At 38.3% G+C, this 16695-nt stretch overlaps 1 protein-coding gene across 1 annotated transcript in view; it reads left to right on the top strand.

The window, feature by feature from the left end:
• The window catches only part of ITGBL1 (integrin subunit beta like 1), a 209698-nt gene that overhangs the window by 80381 nt on the left and 112622 nt on the right, over positions 1 to 16695 (top strand). The window contains exon 3 of the mRNA XM_080660967.1: positions 10280 to 10426. Within this exon, the coding sequence (XP_080517093.1) occupies positions 10280 to 10426 (147 nt within the window). The remainder of the gene's footprint in view (positions 1 to 10279; positions 10427 to 16695) is intronic.

The following is a 16695-nucleotide window of genomic DNA, read 5'->3' as shown; positions in this document are numbered from 1 at the left end:
ACCCTGTGAAATAGGTGTTATTATTTTATCCACAATTTACAGATGAAGCAGAGATAATGAGAGGTGTTATGGATTGAATTGTGTCCTCCAAAAAGATAATGTTGAAAAATCCTAACCCTTAGGACTTCAGAATGTGACCTTGTTTTGAAATAGGATCATTGCAGATGTCATGAGTTAAGATGAGGTTACACTGAAGTAGGGTGGTTCTTAATTCAATATGACAGTTGTTCTTATAAGTAGAGGAGAAGAGACACAGAGACACAAACAGACACCTGGGGGAGAAGTCCTGGTAACAACAGAGGCAGAGATTGGAGCAATGTAGCTGCAAGGTAAGGCTCTCCAGATATTACTGGCTCCCACCAAAAGCAGGGCAAAGCAAGAAAGGGTTCTAGAGTCTCAAGCAGCTTTGATCCTGCTGACACCTGGATATAGAACCAGCCTGCAGAATTGTAAGAGAATTAGTTTCTGTTGTTTGGAGTCACCCAGCTTGTGGAACTTTGTTAAGGCAGCCTAGGAAACTAATTAAGTATTTGTCGAAGGTTAACTAGCTAGCAAGTCATAGAACCTAGGCAGTCTGTCTCTTGCACCTGCACACAGAGGCCCTGCATTATACCACCTCATGGAGGAGACAGTTGTCTCCATTTTGATGCAAAATTCTTTAATGCTATGAGGAATAAGGACATATACAGAGTTTGCTCTATGGACAACCAGTAGAACTTGAGATGAAGGTTAATATAAATAGATGAAGAATATTATTAATATTTATCTAATATACAGATACAAAAAGTTCTGGGGAAACATTTCAACATTGGGATGGACACTAAATACCATCTTATTTGGTGCTTTCACTTTTGGGAACCATATTAAAAGACAAAGTTTAGAGTCTCATATATGCATATATTTACATATGTATATGAACATACACATATATATAACACAAACACATAATATTCCCAAGACCTGCATTGTATCCTATTTCCCAGTAGATTCAAACATGCTCATTTAATAACAGACACACTCAATTTTTCTCCTATTCTTTCTGAGCTACTATAGATTCCCCAGCCTTTTATAGATACAAAGACATTGGTTAGATTATTCATTGCACATTTATAATGTGGAAGGAGTAAATGGTAAGGGTGGAGCTTCATTTTTTAAAATTTTGTGTGTTCATTTATTTTGTTCTTTAAATTCCACATATAAATTATATCATATGGTGTTTGTCTTTCTTTGTCTGATTTATTTCACTTAGTATAATATCTTCTAGGTTCATTCACGCTGTCACAAATGGTATGATTTCATTTTTCTTATGGCCAAGTAATATTCCTTCTCTTTCCCCAGTACAACTGAGGAGATTTCACTAGTCCAAGGTCCCCTGCTCTGGTTACCATATTCTGAGGTTCTTATATTCCAGTTTGAGTAAATTCATTTCCACTGACTAAGAAATATCATTGGTGGATGTTAAGTTTCAAAGGCTTGAATGGCTTCTATCAGTTGATGTATTTGATACTGACACTCCTGAATTAATAACCCAACAGAGGACAAAAGGCTAAGGCAGAAACGAAAGGAAATGAGGGGTCTTTATGTATACTTTTAAAAAAATATTTTTATTGATTTCAGAGAGGAAGGTAGAGGGAGAGGTAGATAGAAACATTGATCAATAGAGAGAGAATCATTGATCAGCTGCTTCCTGCATGCCCCCTACTGGGGATATAGCCCACAACCAGGATATGTGCCCATGACCTGAATTGAACCTGGGACCCTTCAGTCCTCAGGCTGATGCTCTATCCAATGAGCCAAGCCAGCTAGGGCTGTATTTTTTTTATTATAGAAAAAAGTAAAGGAATCTCTGTAAAGCTTTCTGATGAATGAAATCTTACAACTAGAAGCTAGAAAGAGGGAAAGAAAATTGAGCACTTATGTAATTTAGTCAAATGGTCTTTCCTCTCTTTCTTTCCCTTCTCAGGACCCCTGAGAAATGCAGCTTAGGCTCTTAGTATCATGGATTTTCAAATAGGGAAGGGAGTACCAGCTTCCTGGGAAATGTGGATAAAACAGGGTCTGGGAGACAGGTCTAAGAATGCCCCCTTAAAGAAACATATCTTGCATCCCTTGAGAAATACTGAGAGATGTACATTTTTAATTTACCAGACCAAAAAAAATGTGGTCAGGAAAGTTCAAAGGTTAACTAACCTGTTGAAGATGACAAAACCAGCTGTGGAAGAATCTATAATAATAACTAGGTTTCCTGAATCCACAAGCTATTACAAGCTAGTGTGTGTGTGTGTGTGTGTGTGTGTGTGTGTGTGTAATTCTTGCAAGAATTTGATATATAATTTTATGGTTAACTTTATAAAATGTGCTACCTAAGAGTCAGCCAAAATATTATGTATTGTGTGCTATAATTTATATTTTATTCCTCATTCTAAGGTTACCAGAATTTTAATTTTAAATCCATTAATTTTAGCAGTACTGATTCATGCCAAACCCACTTTAAAAATAAACATATCACGATAATATACAATATTGTAATGGGTGCTTTTAAAAACAAACAGGATTTTAACTGCTCATGATTGTTTTCAGTAGCAAACAAAATTTGGCAACAATTGATGTCCACTGCCATTACCTTGTATTAATATGTTGAATGCCCATTTGAAGAAACCACTTTGCTTTGTTATGAGGCAAAGAAACTAATTGAAGCTATCTTATGGAATTTTCGAGATGAAAGGAATCTTGGAGTTAGTTAGTCCAACTCTTACTTTTGCAGATGAGCACACTGAGATTTAGATTCCTGAACTCTTTTATCTGATGGCTGTGGCCTTCTTTCATTTTAAATACTAAAGTGTGATAATTTCACTGTTAGAGTTCTTTCACCAACTAGGATAAATAATCCAATTCTACGCTTGTGAGTCCCGAAAGGAAACCTCCAAAGCTAAAGTAGTGTTGTCAAGCCACCAGTCCACAGTTTTACTGACATCACCTTGCCGAGAACAAAAAGCCCTCTTAAGTCTATTGTAGTGCAACTAAACAGATAATGCTGGGTGTAATGGTGAAAACATAGCTGTTCAGTTTACAAACTATGTTACTTTGAGCAAGTAAATTATACTTTGTTCTCTTATTTGTATAACTTGGAAACAAAATCTACCTCACTGGCTCCTTATGGAAATTAAATAGACCAGCCTGTATAAACTACTATCAGTACCTGAAAGCCTGTTATTACTGGCTTCCTGTTTTTCTTTTCCATTTTCCTGACCAAGGTCACATGACTGATTAGTGTCCAGACAGGAGGAGAGAACAGACTTTTTAATTTCTTAGGGCAAATGTTCCCTCTGCACAGAATTCTTCTATTGTTCATATTGTAATGTTCTCCGGATTGAGAAGCAGATAAGTTTAAGTCCTTTTTTGTTAGCCTGAGAAGTAAACGGGACTGATGCCCCATCTTCAAAATCGTCAAGTTTCTATCACAAACCATGATATTGTAATATTATTTAAGGGATCCTTTCACAAACTTTCCTTAGAATTCTAGATGTGGCATAGTTAGTTTTTTTGTTTGTTTGTCTTTGTACCTATAAAAGGCTGGGGTATCTATAGTAGCTCAGAAAGAATAGGAGAAAAATTGACTGTGTTTGTTATTATATGAGCATGTTTGAACCTACTGGAAAACAGGATACAATGCAGGTCTTGGGAATATACATATTTGACCAAAGCAAATAGATTTGTAGGGCCAACTGGGTGCTCAAATTTCAGGGGTATCATGAGGTTCCATCAGTGGTATACCTTGCTAATTTGACACCCAGAATCTTCCATATGATAAAATTGTTGTCAGTGGTAATGAATAATAATTAAAATCAGAACTTTCGTTTTTTTGAGATATGATTGAAATACAGCACTGTGTAAGTTTAAAATATACAGGATAATGACTTGACATACCTATATTATGAAATAATTTCCACAATAAGTTTAGTTAATATCCATTATTTCATATAGATACAAAGAAAAAAAGAAAGAAAAAGTTGTTTTCCTTGTGATGAGAACTCTTAGAATTTACGCTCTTAAAAACATTCAAATATACCAGATAGCAGTGTTAGTTATAGATCATGTTGTTCATCATATCCTCAGTACTCACTTATAACTGGCAGTTGGTACCTTTTGACCACCTTCACCCATTTCACCCACTCCTCACTTTTTGATAACAATCTGATTTTTTTCTATGAGTTTACTTTTGGATGTTGTTTTTTTTTTTTTTTTTTTTTTTTTTTTTTTTAGATTCTACACATAAGTGAGATCGCACAGTACCTGTCTTTCTCTGACTTACCTCATTTAGCATAATGTCCTCAAGGTCTATCCAGGTTGTCCCAAGTAGCAGGATTTCCTTCTTTCTAGTGGCTGAATAATAAATATTATCTTCTTTATCCATTCACCCTATTTCTATACCTAATCTACCTATTATCTATCTATCTCTCTACCTAAATACCTATCTATCTACTTTTTACCTTTTAAGACTTCAAGAGGACTGAAGCCAAGGACATATAGCTAATCCAATAATCACATTCATTTTGGCAATTTATTTCCACCCAAAATATCAGTAAATTTGAAAAAGAGAGATAAGGGCTGTCTCCTATTTTTTTCCCTCCCATATATTTGCCAAAGTATAATTTTTTTCATTTGTATTTAGTAATGGCTGATTGATTTTTAAAAGTTTTCCATACTGGTAAAGTCTTTATTTCCATTTTGAAACAGCTTGTTTTCATTTAAAAATAAACAGTGTCAACTCCCCTCCATGGTGCACTAATGGATTTTAATGAGTTCATCACCACTGCCTTTGCATTACCCAGGTGAAAGGGGTTATGAAGAATGGTGATGATGCTGCTGTTGCATTGTTTAATTTAAAACTACAAATTTTTATTCTGTGTTTGTTGGAATGCCTTTCCTTTATCAGTGGAGATCAAGGCCCCAGCTTACTGGGAAGCACTGAAGAAAGCCAACCACACCTCTGCCTTCTTACTGGAAATGAGACTAAACTATTGGATTTTACTCTCCACTGTGGTTTGTCCTCCATACACCACTGAAAGCCCTGGAAACAAGAGCCTTTTACTTTTCCATCTTCATTATTTTGGCTGGGAGCTGTTTTCGCATTTCTCTGACATTCTTGTTTTGTGTGCTTGTTTTCTTTTGATTCCTTAGGGAATTTATTTGAAGGGCAACAGATTTATCGTCAAGCATGTTGGATTGTTTATTTTAAGAGCACATTTTGTGGAAATTGACTTATCTGGAGAAGAACCAGAACTGGAATGGTCTTGACCAGTGATTTTCAACCGGTGTGCCACATTTAAAACATGCAATACTTGACTATTTAGTCAGGGGCACTGAACTATTTTCCTCTGGATTGTGAAATAAAATTTAAAAAATGACAACAGTGAACACAACAATAGCCTTCCAGTGTGAATGAATCAAAATTATACCCTTTCTTTTATCTGATAAGCAAAAAATATATTTTCAATGTGCCACAGAATTATAGTAATTGGCTTATGTGTGCCATGGGATGAAAAACGTTGAAAATTGCTGGTCTAGACAGCCAGGAATGGTGAATGCTGTGCTGGTTAGGATTTCATGTAGCCCTAGGCAGAGGGCATCCTTTTATATATATACAAGGGGCCCGTTGCACGATATTCGTGCAAGAATAGGCCCCTGGCTTCACTCCCAGCCGTCTGGGACCCAGCAAGTCCTCGCTCCCCACCCCAGCCTCCTGGGAGCTGGCAAGTCCCCACTCCCTGGCTGCCCAGGAGCCAGCAAGTCCCTGCTCCTGGGCCGCCTGGAGCCGGCATGTCCCCGCTCCTACCAGGAGCCAGCAAGTCCCCGCTCCCCGGCCACCCGGAGCCGGCAAGTCCTCGCTTCTGTCTGGAGCACCACTCCAGTAGCTCCCTCCGCCGCCTCGCTTCCCCTCATAGCAGGCTTCACACCGCTCTGTGCCTGCATATGCAAATTAACCTCCATCTTTGTTGGGTTAATTTGCATACTCACTCTGATTGGCTGTGGGCGTAGTGGAGTGATGGTTAATTTGCATGTTTCTCTTTTATTAGGTAAGATACTAGAGGCCTGGGGCATGAAAATTCATGCACTGGGGGTGGGGGGGTCCCTCAGCCCAGCTTATACCCTCTCACAGTCTGGGACCCCTCTGGGGATGTCCACCTGCTGGCTTAGGCCTGCTCCCCAGGGGGATTGGGCCTAAGCTGGCAGTCAGACATCCCTCTGGCAGCCTAGGAGCCCTCGGCAGATGTCCAACTGACAGCTTAGGCCCACCAACAGTCGAACATCCTTAGCGCTGCAGAGGAGGCAGGAGAGGCTACTGCTACTGTCCTCACAACTGTTGTCAGCCCAGCTTGTGGCTGAGTGGAGCTCCCCCTGTGGGAGCGCACTAATCACCAGCTCCTGCATTGAGCATCTTCCCCCTGGTGGTCAGTGTGCATCATAGCGACTGGTCATTCCTGGTCCTTCTGCCTTGGGTCAATTTGCATATTACCCTTTTATTATATAGGATGTTTTTATTGATTTTAGAGAGAGAAGAAGGGAAAGAGGGAGAGAGAGAGAGAGAGAGAGAGAGAGAGAGAGAGAGAGAGAGAGAGAGAGAGAGAAACCTGGATGTGAGAGAGAGACATAGATCTGCTGCTTCCTACACACCCCCTACTGGGAATCAGGCACATGCCCAGAAAGGAAATCGAACCATAACCTTTGGGTGCACTGGAGAACATTCAACCAACAGGTCAGGAGCCATCCTTTGACCTGTGCAATGGAGCCTTGTTCTGGGGCTCATGATTTAGAGGTTCTGCTCTACCTCTTCTTGACCCTTCATTCCCAAGGCCAGAATGGTATAGTAGGTCTGAGAAGCTGAAGGATGTGGCCACCTGGAACCCTGGCACCTGCCACCTTTGCTCTCCTAGTCTGAGGTGTCTGAGACCTGGGTCCCTTCACCCCAAAGGTCCCCAACTTTCTTTGAGAGCCAGTTGTGTCTTTCTCCTGGTCTATGGCAGTTCACTTGTCTTTAGGCTGGCTGGTGGATAAGGAGCAAGTATTGTGGGAGGAACAAGGGAGGGGAGGGACCAGCAAAGCAATGGAATAAAATTTGGATTTAACAATGGATGTCTGTACAAATTTTCAGGCCCCTCCCAATGCAGGACAGAAATGGGGAGGAGGGAGTTGCTGCCAGCCCAAGCCAGTTTGTTTTCATACATGGGAGAAAAAAATTGCCCCATCTTCTACACGAATTAAAGTTAGGAAAGAAAATAATTAGGATATATTATTTGCAAACATTGTAGTTTGAACTATATTCCCCTACAAGTTGTGTAAAGTCCTAGCACCTGGAGCTTGTGACTGTGACATTTGGAAATAAGGTTCTTTTGGATGTGATTGAGTTGAGATGAGGTCATACATGGGCTCTAAATCCAATGACTGCACTTATAAGTAGAAAAATGAGAAGACACAGACACAGAGAAAAAAGGCATGTGAAGAGAGAAACAGAGATTACAGCTAAGCTGTCAGAAGCCAGTGAACACCAAATTTGTAGGAAAAGACCAGTATGTAGAGAAAGGTGTGGAAGTATTTCTTCCTAAGATCTTCCACAAGGAACCCATTTGCCAACACCTTGTTTTTGGGTTTCTGGGTTCTGGAATATGAAAGAGTTATTTTGGTTGTTTTACTCCATTCAGCTTTTGGTACTTCGTATGGAAGCCCTAGAGAGCTAATAATACACAATGGATATTTTTTTTTGAAAAATGTGATATTTTTAAAAACCATGTTATTGATACTTCAATGGAGATTAACACAATAATATCATCACCTTATTCCCCAATGTTTTCCAAAGCTCTTCCTAACTGTGAATAAAGAGTAAAAATCATCTGAAGATAATTTTCTTTCTAAAAATTGTATATTTATCTCCAAATAAGGTGTCCAATCCAATATAAAATAAGCACTGAGTATTCTTTTATTCCAGATTTAGCAAGTCATTACTACCATATTCCTTGTTCTTCTAAATCATTTCTGTTAACATTGTTGTTGATATGAAGACTTTATATGGAGATGAAGATAAGAAATAGCTGATATTCAACTTAGAAAAGTGATAATTTTATGTGTTTTAACCTAATACATTAATATTAAGAGTCCTTACAGTTCCAACACACTTTGTTTATCAAAAAGGCTTAGCTCCTTCAAGAATGTGGCTTAATACATTTATAAATAGACTGAATGGTTGGCAGGAGAGATCACTTATGTTTGTGAATGATACCAAGTTGGCGGAGGTTAACATTATCATGTAGGACCAGACAGGAATGCAAAATGATACAATCAATTTGAAAGAGTAATGTGCATTGGATGAAGTGAATTACAATTACGGTGCATGCAAGATTTTGTTTGTGGAGTAGAATAATTAATTTGAAAAATGCAACAGGAATAGAAACATTTACATGGACTGGGTCACACACAGAGGACTTTTAAAATCACAGCCAATCATAGATGAAGGCTCTGTTGAACTTACCCAAATGGGACCACTGAGCCATTCATTCTGACTGACCATCTGGACCTCATCATGTGGATTTTGGCTGCCACATTGAATAACTGTTAGCACCAGATCAATGATTCCATTCCATTGTAGTCTATGAATTTCAGGCATTAAGACATCCTATATAATAAAACCATAATATGCAAATCGACCGAACGGCAGAACAACCAGTTGCTATGATGCACACCGGCCACCAGGGGGCAGACACTGAACACAGGAGCTGCCCCCTTGTGGTCAGCATGCTCCCACAGGGGGAGCACCGCTCAGCCAGAAGCCGGGCTCATGGCTGGCAAGTGCAGCGGCAGTGATGGGAGCCTCTCCCGCCTCTGCAACAGCACTAAGGACCCCTCGGGGTGGACTGCGAGAGGGTGCAGGCCAGGCTGAGGGACACCCTCCCCCACCCAATGAACGAATGTCGTGCATCAGGTCTCTAGTAATATTACAATATATGCCAGGCAGAGAAAGATAAATATCACATGATCTCACTCATTTGTGGAATATAATGAACAACATAAAGAGATGAACAAAAACAGATCCAGACAGAGAAGCATCGATCAGATCACCAAACCTCAGAGGGAAGGTAGGGGAGGGTGGGGGTAAGGGAAAGAGATCAACCAAAGGACTTGTGTGCATGCATATAAGCCTAACCAATGGACATAGATACCAGAGGGGTGAGGGCATGAGTGGGGGGTGGGAGGGACAATGGGGGGGATACGGACACATATGTAATACCTTAATAAATAAAAAAATAAAATAAAATAAAAAAGAATATCCCTGCAACCCATTCAAGCTCTCCTCACCTTTCAAGGCCTAGTTAAAGCTCAAGGAAGTCCAGAAAGTCTCTTCCTTTTTATTTCTATACGTCATAAACTGTATTGCTCAAACTTAACAGAAAGTCTGACATCAGTTCTCTTCATATGTCAGTCTCAATTTTGAACTTGTAAATTCTTCTGGCCAAGGGCCAAGGATTATACATATTTTGCACTTCAGTCTAATTAATATGTAGCCAATAAAAACATTAGTAGGCTTCTTAAGCAGATTTAATAAAGTTAACGATCCCAGTAATAAAAACAGCAAAATGTAGATTTGAGAGCATGAAAGGTTGATAAACTTCTATCAAAAGAATAAGACCCACAATAGATGAATGTGGGTCTTATTCTTCTGATTCTTGAACCAAATTTCCTCATTGAGAAACAAGCTATATACTTAACTTTCATGTCAATCTTACCCAAGGTGATATTTATATATCTACACAATTTTATTACATGTTAGATTCAAATAAATAGAAGGCCAAAGTTTAGTTCAGTGGAGATTCATGTAAGATTCCTTACTCAGAATTTGTAGTTTTATGTGCTATAAAATGTACTTACATAAAAATAATTTTTACTGGGCTTTTGTCTCTGCAATGTGGAGGTACTGAGTTGGTTGTTTTTTTTCTATGCTAGATTTTTTTATGTTTATTACACTTCTGGTTTATTATCTATCCTAATGTCTCTATAAATTAATGTTTTAGCATGATTTCTCAAAGTTGGTTATTTAAATAAATTTTACATACTCCATTATACTGTATATAATATCATTAGCCTTTCTTCACTGTAATATATATGTTTGAATTTATTATAGCTCAATCTTGAACCAACATTACCCTTAAGTCTTTTAGTTATAATAATGTGTGTTTTTTTGTTTTTTGGAAAACAACTTGAGTCTAACTGAATGTTGTTAAATCATCAGGCCATGGTAAATGTGACTGTGGAAAGTGCAAATGTGACAAAGGATGGTCTGGGGATGCTTGCCAGTACCCAACTAATTGTGACCTGACAAAGAAAAAAAGTAACCAAATGTGCAAGAATTCTCAAGATATCATCTGCTCTAATGCAGGTAAGAATTTGATTCTATAAAGATTCTTAAGTGAAATAATCAAATTTGGGTTTTTAATGGAAGTACTTATGCATTTTGGAATTTTGAACCTCTGAATGAGACTGCTTCTGAGTCTATTTTTTAGAAATGAAATTCATATAAATCAATAGAAAAAAATGTCATCTTGCTGAGACTGGCAAGTTTGATATTCTCCAGCTGTTCCAAATGCCTTCTTCAAGTAGGAAATTCACTGGAAACAATACGCCGATAACATTTGATGTACATTGTCAGCCCTGATTTTGAATGCTGAAATAAATCTTTGAAAAATTATTTATATAAACTGACTTAATTATTTTCTCTTATAGATCCAGAGTTGTTAGCCATCAAATAAAACCAAACCTTTTTAATTAAATAGAAGTTTTTGATGCACTATGTGACACTCATTAAAGAATATAGTGATAGCAAGCTTTTTTGTTTGATCAAAATATTTTTACCTCTCACAGAAATCATTTAAAAATATTTTTTAGAAATTTACAGAAAAGCTGTTAAAATTAATAACCCAAACCCTATTTAAAAATAAAATAACTACAGTTTCATACAGTTTCAATTTCAATGGTTTTCAGCCAATCCTATATAATAAAAGCCCAGCAGCTGTTACAGCATAACAACCAGAATGACCAGTGACCAGACCACCAGCTGGTAGCTATGTCGAGCACTGACCTAGACCTTGCTGTCGGCACCCTGACAGCCCCAAATCCCATTCACCTGCGCCCCTGACCCTCACAGGAGGGAGGCGGGAGCTGGATGCCTGCACCCTGGACCCTGACAACAGGGAGGCGGGAGCCCCATTCTTCCTGGAATCGGCTGTTGGCCAGGTTGCTCTTGGCGCCCTGACAGCCCCAAATCCTGATCACCCACACCCCAGACCCTGACAGCAGGAAGGCAGGAGCCGGATACCTGCACCCTGGACCCTGACAGCAAGGAGGCGGAAGCCCCATTCCTCCCAGAATCAGCCATTGGTCAGCTTGCTGTCCATGCTCTGACAGCCCCGAATCCTGTTCACCCACACCCCAAACCCTGACAGCAGGGAGGCAGGAGCCCCATTCCTTGCAGAATTGGTGTTGGTCAGCTTGATGTTGGTACCCTGACAGCCCTGAATCCCAGAAGATTCACTTCCCAAACCATACCTTGAAAAAATAGGATTGGTCATATCCATCTGGGATAACATCTGATCCAGAGCCCATTATTCGGGAATGGACAGAGATGATGAATAGTGATGTAGCAAATATGATAAACCAAAGCATTTCTCATTAGAAAGTTCATCTCATACCTAATCTTTGTCATCAATACATTATCATTTTCCTGAGGGCAGAAAAAACAACTATGTAATGTTCATTTTCCACTGTTTAATGATCAAAACAAGTATCCTAGAGCCAAATTGTCTAAGTTCAAATTCCACCTCCTCATTTTATTAGTTCTGTTACATTGGGAGAGTCAATTAATCCCTCTATTCCTCATTCTTAATATCTTTAAAATGAAAATAGTAATAGAATCTGTCTTTGATTTTTATAATATTAACTTTTAGATTTCATAGAAGACTACCTAACACAGATTAAACCTTACAAATAAAATATCTCCATTGGCATGTATATAATATACAACTCTGTTAATGTTTATTTAATAAATTGAATTGATAGTATTAAAGAAGCAAGGTTGTTGTCCAAAACTAAATTCTAAAGGCTTTAGTGCTTCTTATCTATATTATAAAAGGCCAGTGGGCATAACACCGGAACGCTGGAACAACCAAATGACCTGTCACCAGGAGGTGCATGGAGCACCTCTCAGTCCCTCCCCCGTGGCCCACAGGCTCTGATCGCAGCAAGGCTGGCAGCTGGCGGGCGGGCTGGGCGGCAGGCGGGCGGGCACAGTGAGGCATGCGCAAGTGGGCAGGGCTGCGAGCTTGGAGAGGTGCACGCAGGTGGGTGGGGTAGTGCGATTTTGTGCCCTGGGCCTCTAGTATTACTATAATTAAATACTCGTAACATTTGGTCACTTGGAGCCTCAAAGTCAGCTTTTTTGCAACCTGATTGAACTTGAGAATGTTGGTGTCCTAAACTAGAGGCTGTGATTCAGTTGTTTCAGGGTATGGTCTGGACTATAGTTGATTTTTAAAACTCTTGTGTAATTCTTAGGTATATCCAGTGGTCTGAGCCTTTGCTCTTCCTGTTATAAGCAAGGATTTGACTACATGCATGAATACCTTCCCTCCTGAAGCTCACTTTGTTGGTCGAGTCCTGCAATCAGAGATAAGACCTTTCCACAGTTTTTGATTTGCAACAAATTGCTCTTGTGCAGCCTAAGTGCAGTGAGGTTGTTTTGCTCCTGCTCCCAGGAATCAGAGCCATATCCAATGCAAGATGTGAATGGACCAATCAGGGGCCATGACTAATGGTCTCAGCAGCCAGGCCATCTGTGTTTACGGATATTCTTGCTTCTTTCAGTCTTTTCTTTTCTCTCAATCAGATTTCTCTACTTCCAGTTCATAACAACCACCCCTCCAAATGTGTGTGCAACCACACACTCACTCCTCACATCCCCACACAGCTTCTTTTGTTTTGAAAACTTTATGCTTTCCAAACTTCTTTAAGTATTAGTACTTGAATTTTGTTTGTTTCTTTGTTCTTTATTTTTTGGATTTATTTATTTTGTTTTCAAGTTAAATTCAAGGTATTGGGGTGTTTTTTCCCCTTCTTTTTAACAATATACTCAACAAGTAGATTTTAGCTTAGGAATCCAAAGATGTTTCAACATAAGAAATCTAAACATGTGATACAATACATTAAGATATCTTTAAGGAGAAATTTTACATAATTCTTTTAATAGATAAAAACATTTAGTAAGGTACAAAACATATTTCTCAGATATCTGTGTCCCTATATTTTTTAACATTAATATAATACTTTTATGCAATCTGCCATTCATATTCCAGTTTTTTCAATTGACCCAACAATGTTCTTTATAGCCTATAGTCCTATTTTGACCAGCCTAGTTCAGAACCACTCCCCTCATATTGCATTAGTGTATGAGTTCTTTCTACTAGTCTTTCTTTCCACGTCGTATTACAATGTGGTATTCTGGAAGTAGCTTGGAGCAGAAGGGGAAAAGAGGTAAATGGAGTGGGGCATAAGACTGAAGGGCAGGATGAGATGGAGCTGGGGACTAATGGAGTTCCAGAATCTTCTGACTCTGTAGGGGCCCAGAAAGGCAAGTGCATTCTGCAGGGTGAAGTGAAGTGTGATGCCATTGCACCAGGGTATAGGCCAATGTTCAAAACTGGGAAGCTATCCTAGAGAAAGACAGCTATATTAGTCAGAATGACATGTCTGTGCTAAAATAATCTAGCATAAAGCAGAAGACCAGTCTTAGACCCTGAGTTAACTGGCAACCAAGAGAGAGAAGCAGTATGACATAGCATGAACACAGGAGTCTGGCACTTTTGCCTGGTCTTCCATATGCCATATCTTGGAGCCTCAATTGTGATTTCTACTTGGTAGGTGAGACAGGAAGTCTTTGAGCTGTTGTAAGCTTCCTACATCAGCCAGGAATGGTTCCAATGTGTGGATGGTAGTGAGCCTGCCTGTGGGAGATGTCAGTGAGAAGTTATAGAATTCAGAGGAAGAGACTGTTTCTTCCTATCTTTCCTGAAAATAACTACTGCACACACTCCTATGTTATACCTCTCTCCAAAACCATGAAGACTCCTGGAATTCCAACAGATAAATTCTAAAATTTTTCACTAGTAGTCTTGATCCTCTACTATTTGGCTTCAACCTAACCTTTTCTCCAAACTCAGGTTAGATGCTTCACTGTCCTTTAATTCCCCACTCATAATCCTTAGCTCAAGTTCTTTCCTCAACATCAGGTCTTTTCTTCATTTCCACTTGTTGAAATTCTATCCATGGTCAAGTGCCAACTCTAGAACTTACTATTTTATTGTGCCTTTCCTCCTTCACAGAGCCAGACTAGGATTTAAGTTTATACTTTCTATAAAGCATTTGTCACAAATCTATTGCAAATGTCTTTGCATCATCTGGTTTTATATATATAAAATATTATAAATATATACATATATACACACACATACACAAAGATTAGCTAAAGCAGGTTTACAGTTGTATGTGAAACACAGAGTTTATTCTTGTATTACTATTTATTATCTTATTTTTTTATTACAACTGTAAGCCTACTTTTGCCCACCCCTGTATAAATTATTGATTATCTAGCTTTTTCTGCCTGGTCTATGATTTACTTAGTTTTAATTTTATTCATCTTATTATCTCCAATAATTTTATTCATCTCATTATCTCCTATAGTTTTCCATCTTATTATCTCCTATAGTTTTCCAATAATATAATAAGCAACAAGAAAATTTAATAAATACATATGTGGATGGTTGAAAGACAGCATAAATGTGACAATAAAAAATAAGGTTAATAATTAAAGAAAAAATAAAATGAGGCAGTACCATGAATTATAGCATTAGATTTAAAATGAACTTTTATAAGTTAAAATCATTTTCAGAAAAAAGCACACAAGAAAATGAAGTTTAATAAAAGTAAAATTCATACATGCATTCTCAAGGAAGAAAAATAAACTCAAATTCTGCAAAATCACACATTTATATGTGAATGTAAGATAAAAATAAGTATTATAGCTAATAACAAATTTCAAGTGATTAGAGTAACAGAATCATTCAGAGGATATAAAAACAGGGGTGCATAAATATAAAGTGTACCTGGAGAAATATACTACGTATCTTAATGGGAGAAGAGGAAAAACCCAAAGTTTTCTGAAAAACTACTATATACTAGACACGGTAGTGTTTTTAGAAAGATGACTGGTTGATATTTATCACTTAGTCCTCACAGCAGCTCTATGAGGTAGATATCATTTGTAGATAAGGAATTTGAATTAAAGATTAAAGTAATGACCTCAAAAAGGTGTAGCTAGCTCTGGCCAGTGTGATTTATTTGGTTTGGCATTGTGCCGTGCACCAAAAGGTTTCTGGGATTGATTCTTGGTCAGGGCACATGCCTGGGTTGTAGGCTTGATCCCCAGTAGGGGGTGTGCAACAGGCAGTGGGTTAATGTTTCATTCTCACATATATGTTTCTCTCTCTCCCTCTCTATTCCCCTCTCTCTAAAAATCAATAAAAAGATATACTTTTTAAAAATATAGCTAGTGGGGATTAAAACCTGGATTTGGCTACACGTTTACCTAAACCCAAGATCTTTCAAGTAGGTCACATATAGACTCTCCAGTATCGAGTGGCTCAAGTCAATCATCAATATCATCTCTGGTTCCTCCCTATTCTTCACCAAGTCAAGCCCAATCAGTCACCAACTTGTCTATTCTTCTACAAAAGGTGTATTTGTTTCTTTCTAAAGTCCTTGCCATCACTTCGGTCATCTTCTACCTTCTGTGCAATAATTCTTTCCTCATATCTGCTTTTCCCTCATTTCAGTTTATTCTTCATATGACAACTAGAGTAATCTGATAAAAATTCATAAATTACCACATGATTCCATTGTTGTGAATATATTTATGGCTTCCTATTCTTGTATTACAGTTCAAAATTTTGAATATGACATATAAGACTTCCATAAATTGCACCTTTAGTTGACAACTTCTTTTTATGCCACTTTCACATTATTGTTCTCCAGTATCTCTCATTTCTCTTAGCTCTTTTTTTTTTTTTTTTTTTTTGGCTTGGTTTCAGTTTTCAGCTTAAATAAGAGCTATTTCTCCAGGGACCCTATCTTTGACTTTCAGGTGTCAGTTAAATCCCCTTGCTATATGCTTTTGCAACACTTTGCACTTCTCCATTTACTTTATCACATTGAGTTCTGCTCATATAAAAAATCTGAGAGAAGGATTTGACTGAGTTGATCTGTTATATTCTAGAGTCTAAGGTGGTGTCTGGTGAGTGGTTAAATCTCAATTTGTCTTGCATGTTGTAATATCAATTAAAAATTGAAAAATAAGTATTCAAAGGAAGTTCCTTAAATGGACATTCTATCTCTCAGTATCATTTAAATGCTGTTTTACTGTCAGTGAAATCACTCTCAAGGGTTGTAGTCAAATCCTCAAACTTGGCTGAATATATGGTATATGGTAGACCAGATAACTCCAGTGCCTCTATCACCCTGAGCTGCCTTGTAGTTCTGATGAATTCATAGGCTTTTCTGCCTAAGAAAGCCCATTCTGGTTCCTTGTCATTAGATTATGTA

The sequence above is a fragment of the Plecotus auritus genome, assembly GCF_963455305.1.
Source record: "Plecotus auritus genome assembly, chromosome: 3".
Lineage (NCBI taxonomy): Eukaryota > Metazoa > Chordata > Mammalia > Chiroptera > Vespertilionidae > Plecotus > Plecotus auritus.
The sequence above is the reverse complement of the archived record's forward strand: the minus strand, read 5'-3'. Positions and strand labels throughout refer to the sequence as shown.